The 9134-nt window shown below is 40.5% G+C and overlaps 1 protein-coding gene across 1 annotated transcript; it reads right to left on the reverse strand.

Annotated features, from left to right (window-relative positions):
* Positions 1–208: 208 nt before the first annotated feature.
* Positions 209–7698, reverse strand: LOC135558489 (zinc finger protein 644-like). Its single transcript, XM_064992319.1, has 6 exons — positions 7589–7698; positions 3593–6143; positions 2161–2730; positions 1869–1994; positions 1550–1655; positions 209–1286 (listed from the first exon to the last, which is right to left on the reverse strand). Exons 2-6 carry the CDS (start codon positions 6126–6128, stop codon positions 1091–1093), a joined length of 3534 nt encoding a protein of 1177 aa, XP_064848391.1. The 5' UTR covers positions 6129–6143; positions 7589–7698; the 3' UTR covers positions 209–1090.
* Between the last annotated feature and the right edge of the window lie 1436 nt (positions 7699–9134).

Consider the following 9134-nt stretch of genomic DNA (forward strand, 5'->3'; position numbering starts at 1 on the left):
GCTGAGGGGTTCATCATATATTAAGGTGTTAGTCTCCCACACATGTACACTCCTGCGGTATCCCACTGTTGAATGTATTCACCAGATGACGTATCGTAAAATTACTGAACGAGTTTAGTTTCAGGTATGATATTAGTTAGTGGATGAAAGCAAATCGGTCCATGCTTAAAACTAATGGTGGGACACTAAAGAAAACACCACAGGTCAATCCAGTTGACTACTGTTTTTATTTTTTAGAACATCACAAAAATGGTTTCAGCATCATATCTGTATGATATACATTTAAACATAAATTATTTAAAAAGACAAACAGCAATTTTTTTTAAACAGTTAAAAAACATTAAATATAGGCAACAGTTATTCATGAAAGGCAGCAACAATAAGCGCTGTGACTGCATCATTGAGAACAAAAACTGACTGATAAACCCTACTCATTTAGGAGTTTGAGTTAATATGCAGATAACTGCAGTATGAAACCTCGCCACACCACCAAACTGGCATCCATGTTTTAAAACTTTTGTTCTGATTAACTTGCAAGCCACACTTACCCATATTGATAGGAAATCTACCTAAAGATTAGTTGACTATCAATTTATTTTCTTACCCACAACCCCCTCCCTACAAACACAAATCGTAGCAATATGATCATGATTTCAATACATGTTAAAAATACAGAATTGTATTTGTCCCATTTTTGTTTTCATGTGTAGCATAAATGTAAATATCAACATACAGAGAAAAGGTGCTCCAAACTTGACCAAATGGACAGAGAATTTTAGGAATCTGAGGTAAGAGTTGTCTCTATTGGAAATGGGTTCCACACTAATCACTGCATAAACACAAGAAAACAGTCAGCCCACATGGAATCATATTCATAATATGGGACATTTAAAATGTAACAATATCCAAAATGTTTAATGTGTTTTAAGAGATTAGGTAGTCATACTCCTCTGAAATTGTGTGTTGTAATAGTGGCAAGCATTTTTCAATTATGACTGTATAAAACTGTGAAGGAACATCTAATGTACAAACACATACACGCACAGGACCAAAATAGTGATTTTTTTTTTTTTAACTAGGTCCCCTTGGCTTAGGAGGCAGTGTGAGTTGCCAGTGATGGGGTCTGTCTTTCAGTGATGGTGAAGGAGGGGTCCTTGGGCAATGAGGTGACCTCCCTCATGCCTGTCCCTGTGTGGGGGACACTGGTATTCATAATGTGCCTTTGTAGATGCTTTATCCAGTCCTCCTGGACCGACAAGGGGCCCTGGAAAACTAGGTCACAGAATCTGCAAAGAGGATCCAAGCACAGTAAGACCCCCAATCAGAAGTGGCCCTCAAAGACAATATAAGCTAAAAACCCGTGTCTTAAATCTCTTTGAATGCAAATATTGTTGGTCAACTTAACATTCATTTGAAAACGTCACTACAAATACATTGATTAGATCTTTGCCACAACTTAAATCTTAGTGTTTATTATCAGAAAAATGTCAACGAATAATACAATAATTTACACCAACAGCATGGACAGTGTGGTATGTGGTCAGAGTACCTGCAGGTTAGTCTATACATCTCCTCGGGTGCGTGTGGAGTAGTAGGGGATGTCTTCTTCTTGGAACCAGGCCTCGATCTCTGCCTCCTTTGTTTACAGTCATACGCTGAAACATTAAGAACAGGGCAAGCAAGAATAATAGGCTCAGGTAAGTTTGGTATTGACTGGTTACCATGTGTATACTGAAGCAGTGGGTCTGTGTGAGGCAGTGACATTGAGGAAATCATTGTGTTCACTTTACAGTAGTAAGGCTGTAAGCAGTGTGAAGTATTGATATTACTTTGTGAACATGTGCCATTGATGATGGGAAGGCACTTACTTGTTCCCTCCAACAAGGCAGTCCTCTTTCGTTTTGCATATGCCCGCAAGTGATTGGACAGACTAACACCGCTGTGGAAGGTTGCATTGCAATGGACACACACCTTCCTGTTGAATTCACCTTTCTCTGTGAAACAATATTTACAAAAATCAATCACACTTTTGACCACATCAGCCACGGTTTTGCATGCATACAGGCACACTCCATTTGGGATTCATAACCTTCATGCTAACATTTTGTCTTTGGTTAAAATCCCATCCATAGCATACTTTAAATTGACCCTTGGTCTTACCTGATGTAGAGTTTGAGAGTGTTGAGTTTACTTGTGCTCCTCTACTGTGCTCTGTACTGGGGGGAACTGCCAGGGCGTTTCTTGCCGTTAGAGAGGAAGTCCTCAACTTTGAGTCCACCTGACACTTCCTCTTCTTCAGAATTCCTATCAAGGCACTCGAGAGTGAACCTTTCACCTCCAACTTAGTCTCTGCCTGTTTCTTATCCAATGTTTCCCCTGGTAGAGAATACATGGGCACCAGTGATTTGGCATTGTTGTAGAGGTTCTGGATGGGATTCCATTTAGGAGGTGTCAGATGATTAGATATGGCCTGCTTTGAGGGGATTCTGGAATGGGAGGGGATCCGTTTTTTGCCCAGAATCTGCAGAGCTCTCTGGAACTCTCTCTTGTCACGCATCAGCTCCCGGAGCAACAACATTGGGGATTTGGACTTCGTGGCGATGGTTTTGCCGAGCCGTTTCAGATGGCCCCGAACATGGTTGGACAGCCCAGTCTTATTATCAAAAGAGTCCCCACATAATGGACAGGAGTGCCCTCGGACCGGAGAGTCCTCGGACCCCAACTTGGGCGCTGAAATAATAGCAACACAGCAGAAATAATTAGTCAAAGCATTCTTTGTATGCCAAAGAAATTAGTTCCCCATCCCCACTCAAAATTAAAAACAAATGTTTGAGAACTTAGTGTACCCAATCCCGCCGACTACGCCAAAATGTGTCATGGCGAGGCTAGTACTACAGTAATAACTTCAAGGTGTGGTATTTCACACATCAGTGTGATACATTAACACATCATGAACACATTAGCAACCTACAAATTATTTCTAATGTGGAATAATGTAAACTTCTCCAATCAAACCAGGTGTGTCATTTTTTTTTCTTACAATACTATATTTAGTTTCCTTCATTTACACCCCAACCGAGCACTACGTTCTACCACTTCTGGTCATTTGGCCCTCCCACCCCTGCGGGAAGGCAGCTCCCACTCAGCCCAGTCTAAGCTCTTCTCTGTCCTGGCACACCAATGGTGGAACAGGCTTTTCCCTGAAGCTAGGACAGCAGAGTCGCTGCCCATCTTCTGAAAACTTATGAAACCCTACATCTTCAAAGTTAATGATCCCACAGCACCCCCCACCCCCCCCAAAAGCCTTTTGTGAAGTAAACATTTGCACATTACTTTTTCCCCTTACTAGCTCTGACTTTGCTATAGCTAATTTGAGCGTCTGCTAAATGACTAATATGTAAATGTAGCTAATAAAAACCATATGAATCTCTATTTAGAGGAGGTTTCTGTGAAGCCATATGGTTGACCACTGGCTCATCTGTATAACAACATGAAGGTGACCAGCACTGTTGAACATTATATTGAAGGATCAGAATATAGCCATCCATGCAACAAAATATAATATAAGATTTAAAAAAAAGAAAATTAGTACCTTTTTTCAGTCGTTGCATTGCTACCATCTTTCGACGGATGCGGGGCTTCCGATCTTGAGAAGCCACTTGCTCCCTTGATACCACATGGCGTGCATTGTAACTCAGTCCAACCCGATGAAGATGCCCTCTGACGTGATTGGATAATCCCACACCTGACTCAAACACTGCAGGACAGTAAGGGCAGGTCTTCCGCTCCCCACCACCTTCCGAATCAGGATCTAAAAACGATTCACTTAAAGGTACTGAGTTAGGCGCAAGGGTCTCTCCAAAAATATGTGTTTCGATGCACTCTTCCTTGACAACAAGCTTCTGCTGAGACTGCCCGTCTTGACCTTTCTCAAACATGTCTTCAGAGGTTCCAAGGACTCCCCTCATAGACATTCTTCTGCTAAAGGAATGAACAATGTACGGTTTATCTTGCTTGATTTCACTTTTATCAAGACGTTTAGTGTTGGCATCTGTGGCATAGTCACTATACTGGAACACATCCTTATCATGACGGTCTTCCTCTTCCATATCTTCCATCATGTTTAGCATCTTTGGACTTTGCAAATTTTTGGGTAAAATGAAGCAAGAGTCCTGGTCAACAGTATTGCGATAAGGGGTGGACATTTTTCTTTTGGAGGGGTACTTTTTCAGAACGGGCTTTTCACAGACAGAATTTAATGTATTATTCTCCAACTTAGATGCCAATAAACATTTGTGGCTATTAGAGGAAGAATTTGGATTTTCTGAAATTCCTGACAATGTTCTTCCAAAATCATGATCATTGGTGTCCCCGTTTCTGTCCTCGATAAAAGAAAAACCTGTGGTGACATCAATTTTTTCATTCCTCTGCTTGTCACTTCTTTGTCGAGACAGCAGATTATTTATTGACTTGTCAAGTTTTGACTCTGTGGGTTGAGACTTGAATCCCCTTTGTGCTCTGTGAACAATTTTATCCTTTTTGAAAAGATCGGAAATGTCATTTGAATCACAAGGGGAATCTGTTCTTTTTCTGAAAGCCTGTTTTTTTACAGAGAATTTGGATGTCAGCTCTGAAGTAAAAGAATCTACTACTGGGGATTTCCTAATGGGGAGGTGCTTCTCAGAGGGTGGTTGTGCATACTCCTTTCTTTCTCTACACTGCAAAGCTTCATATTCTTCGTATGTCTGATTATGACGAATCGCAAGATGATTTTTGAATACGTTTTTGCTTGAGGTGCCATAAGAACAACAGTTACAGGAGTAAGAATGATGCGTTTCATCCTCTTCCTTTGACTGTAACACACTGGGTTTCTCCGGTGGCTCTTCCTGGTTTTTACAGAGACCGTGCTCTTTGTTCACGTGTCTCTCAAGTTCAAACACTGTCACAGCCATGTAGTTACACTTCTTACAGTCGTAGTACCGCTTGTCCTTCTCATGAGTCTTAGCATGTTGAATAAAAGTATTTGGACAATTTGTTCCAAAAGCGCATTGGGGGCACTGTAGCCTTGCATCTGTGCCCTCATCCTTCAATTCATTCATGCCCTTGATCTCCTCCATGAGTCTCTCCCTTCTCTCCTGGTGTATGGTCATATGCCGAAGAAGGGCGTTGCGAAAGCGGAACGACTGTCCACACTCCCTGCATATAAAAGGCTTTGGCATGTTGATAGGACTAGGCGGATCTGTGTGAGTCCTCATGTGCCGGTGCAAATGGTTCTTCTCCTTGAAATTGATGTTGCACTTTGTGCAAGGAAAAAACAATGGCTCTTCCTCTGAACAAGGGTCTGTCTGCGGTTTCCCATTCAATGGCGTAAGCTTGTGAGCCACGCTTTGCTCATGTGGATTTCTTTCTGGCGCACTGAAAATCAGTTGCTTGATGGCATCTACAGTTCCATTGGGATACTGTGCTTTCTTCGCTGTCGGTGATTGAGGTTTGGAGCTTTTTCTTAATAATTGGACCTTGTTGATGGGAACAGGGTCTTCTTGATCCTCCTCATCAAATATGTCTTTTGTTGACTTGAGGCTCAAATCAGAGTAAAGTTCCTCTGAGGGATCAACCATGACCACCATGTCCATTTTGCGTTTCCTCCTCCTTTGGCTATTTGGGGGAGGATCTGCCTTTGGTGGCTCCTCCACAGGAGAATCATCATGGTTGTCCCATAGAAACTGCATGAATTCTCTCTGAGGGTCCCAGCTTAGGGGACCCTCATAATTATCCATTGAGTTTTCAGAAGATTCTACATCGAAACCCCATATCCCTGTAGTGTCAATGTCCTGCACATTCTTCAACTGAGTAATACTCTTTTCCTCCTCCTTTTCTGTTGACAAGCTGTTGAACTCATCTGATTCGAAGATCTGGTGTGAAGAAGGTCCATTCACAGACAACACATTTGTGTTTGAGAGAACATCAAGGACACTGCTATTTTCTCTCATTGGAGAAGTCTGAGGTCTGTCCAACATTTCCATAAACAAGGGCATCTGATTTCTCATTGGATCCTGAAGGAGATCTAAGGGGTCCATCATAGGATCTGCATCTTTTTCCTCTTCATCAATACCGGTCAGATCAGACATTTCAGTAGCTGAACCCTAGGAAAGAAAAGAAAACATCAGAAAGATGTTGCCTTTGCCCATTTATCATCTGAGCTGGCTACTCTTGCCAGATATGGTACCACTCCTTTAAGAACTCTCTACTACCACCAGTGGTGTCTGCTAATAGTTCACAACAATAACCAAAAAAGCAGTCTAACATTACTTCTGAGAGCAACTGCAAAATATGATCTCAACTGTATTTATGTAATGAGTAGAATTTGTGTAGTTAAAGATCACTTTGTCATTTGTTAACACTTACAACAGGGAAGAAATCGGATGTTATTTAGACTAGTTGTAAAAAAAATAAGTAATTTCTTTACACTAACACTTTTAGATGAAATGTTAAATATAAAAATGAAATAAAACAAGGATCTTGATGGGTCCCTTGCTGTTTAATTCCATTTGCTTTGAACCAAACAGAACAAAACAAGGGGGGGATTTGTCCAATAGAAACCTGGTTTTGCTTAGTATGGTTCTTAAATGGTAAATGGTTTCCGTAATGATTTTCCCCCAGGTGAGCACCCATCAGAATGTCTGTTTTCACATGTGTACAGAGAAAATATGGAGATGAAGCTACTATACTACTGAGATTCACCCCTCGGTCTCACTTCAATTTAGTATTTAAAATAACATACATAGGTAAAAACCCATGAGGATTTGAATCCCCACAACACTACATGAAAAAAATAAATTTAATAGAAAAGATGAGAATTTTCATCAACGTGACCAATGAGTGGGCTATGGGTATAACAATTTAAAGACAACTGTCAAGCATGCCATAAATGCATGCATGTCTGATCAGAATATGCTTTACAATAAAATGTTAGTCGATCACCCCTTACTCAAGACCGATGGGTAACGTTATGACTATTGATGAGCAGTAGACAGACGGTCGTCACTAGAGCTGGCACAGCCACAAAGTCATAAACCCCGCCTATTTTTAAAATGTATCTTCTTAAAATCTGATTTTAAACCTAAAGTTAACCACACACTGCTAACCTTATGCCTAACCTGAAATTAAACTTGTGCCTAATCCTAACATTACATTTTGACCAAAACCTAATTGTTGAATTTTTACGATATAGTCAATTTTGAGTTTGTGGCTGTGCCAGCTTGTGGAAACCGCAGTAGGCAGTTCTGTATTCGATGGTAGCTACAAACTTTCTAGCTATGTGATGCAGCACTGCCCACCTATGCAAAAACAAATCGAAACGCAATCTTTGATTTCAAAAGCACAAACATAGCAAGCTAATTGTGGTCTTCCTCGAGCCCCCAAAAGCTCCAAAGGTGCTTTACTTCTCGTTAAATCATCCTGTTGTTGGATGCTTTGCAATAGGCTACTACAGTGCATACTGTTCCATACCAAAACCCACACCAAGACCACACATGTTTCAACAATACCGAAATATGACAATGTCGTAAGATAAGATGTTAAACGTTACCGAAGAACGATGCAAATGCAAACGATATGCACTTTAATCGTTGCATTGAATTATTGCTCACTTTCGTCTTCCAGCCATTCCACAGTCGCCATTTTCCTTGATGGTCTACGTAAGTTGAACCATTTTTGTGAGAGGGAACACAATAACAAAACAACTGCATTAATGCAAATGCACATTTTAATTGCTCAACATTTTTCCAGTTTAGGACAACTAACATATTATATAATTCACAGTGTAATTAATGATTTCAATATACGTCCGTGAGCTTTCCTTGACTTTGTGTCACCGTGATAAGCTTCCCCTACAAGAAATAGTGGTTTGTCCCAGATAGACGGCATAAAAAAATCCCGAGTTGATGATCATCTACCTAGTTATCGGCGGAAGATTGGGTGAATGATATTGATAGTCGGCTTTAAATTGAATTATATAAAATAAATGACATGTTAGATGGTAATTTCCATTCGATGTAGATATGTCTTTCTTTCTCTTTTCCTCTGTCTGGATCACCTTGGTGTTTGGGAACACCTTGGGGGTCATACAGTTAGTTACTCCTCAATATAATAGCACAAGATTACTAGCAATACCGACGAATCTATTTTCTCGTTTTATTTTTTAGATGTAGCAACTTCATAATGCGTACAAGCAGACTGTCATATTTGCCATTTAAGTAATTAAAACTACAGCCTGCGATTTGTACATCCATTTATGGACATGATATAAAGGCCTATAACAATGCCTTATGAGCTAAGTTCAACTGTTGAACACAACCAGAACCCAAAATAAAAGCTTGTTTTACCCCATTGTCTGTAAACAAATGCTGTATACCTCAAAACAGGATAATGTTGATCATGATGGATGGCCCTCGCAGCCTATGAATTTGAAAGTGGTTACAATTCCTCACCCCATTCCTCCGCTGTTTAACAAGACAAGTGGCGGGACGTTGATTTAATTGTTTTTCCGAATCCCAGACTGTGGCTTTAATGTTAGAGTCAGTTGTGTCTGAGTGTACTCTTTCTTACCTGTTCAACATTATGCCCCCCCACCCATAATCTTATAGGATATTGAAACACCATACACATGTTAATGTACCGAATGTGTAGGCTATATCTGACAGCAGGTTGTTTTGAAACCTGTCCGTCGTTTTGGCGTCAAGAGGCAGCCGCAGCACATCAATCAAGCTGACAATCACCAGCTGGCTAGCTCAAAGCCTAGCTTAGTTTAGCTAGTTGTCAGATACATAACCGAACTGTCTAGCTAGCTATCGTACATTATTGAGCGGCTTGATTATATATAAATCCTTACGATATATTAATTATAATGACTAGTTAGGCATCGTTTGAATCCTCTGAGCTGGCCTAACTCCCGGACGGAGAGAAGATAATAGCATTGGGAGTCGAGGCTCAAGACTAGTTAGCTAGCCCACATCGAAATTGGTAGGCTAAAGTGTACTTAGCTAGCAAACCAGAATTATATATTTCCACACCACTAGTCAGTTTGAAATGGAATACGAATGAACATACTCTCATCCGTATGGTCATAATAGACT

Source organism: Oncorhynchus masou, chromosome 17, assembly GCF_036934945.1.
Source record: "Oncorhynchus masou masou isolate Uvic2021 chromosome 17, UVic_Omas_1.1, whole genome shotgun sequence".
NCBI lineage: Eukaryota > Metazoa > Chordata > Actinopteri > Salmoniformes > Salmonidae > Oncorhynchus > Oncorhynchus masou.

Excerpts from the sequence above, each read along its gene's own strand:
- LOC135558489 (XM_064992319.1), bottom strand. The coding sequence starts at position 6,128 with ATGTCTGATCTGACCGGTATTGATGAAGAGGAAAAAGATGCAGATCCT. Across the intron at positions 2,731-3,592 it reads AATGCAACGACTGAAAAAAG|CGCCCAAGTTGGGGTCCGAG; the intron begins GTACTAATTTTC and ends CTATTATTTCAG. Across the intron at positions 1,656-1,868 it reads TGCCTTGTTGGAGGGAACAA|CGTATGACTGTAAACAAAGG; the intron begins GTAAGTGCCTTC and ends TTAATGTTTCAG.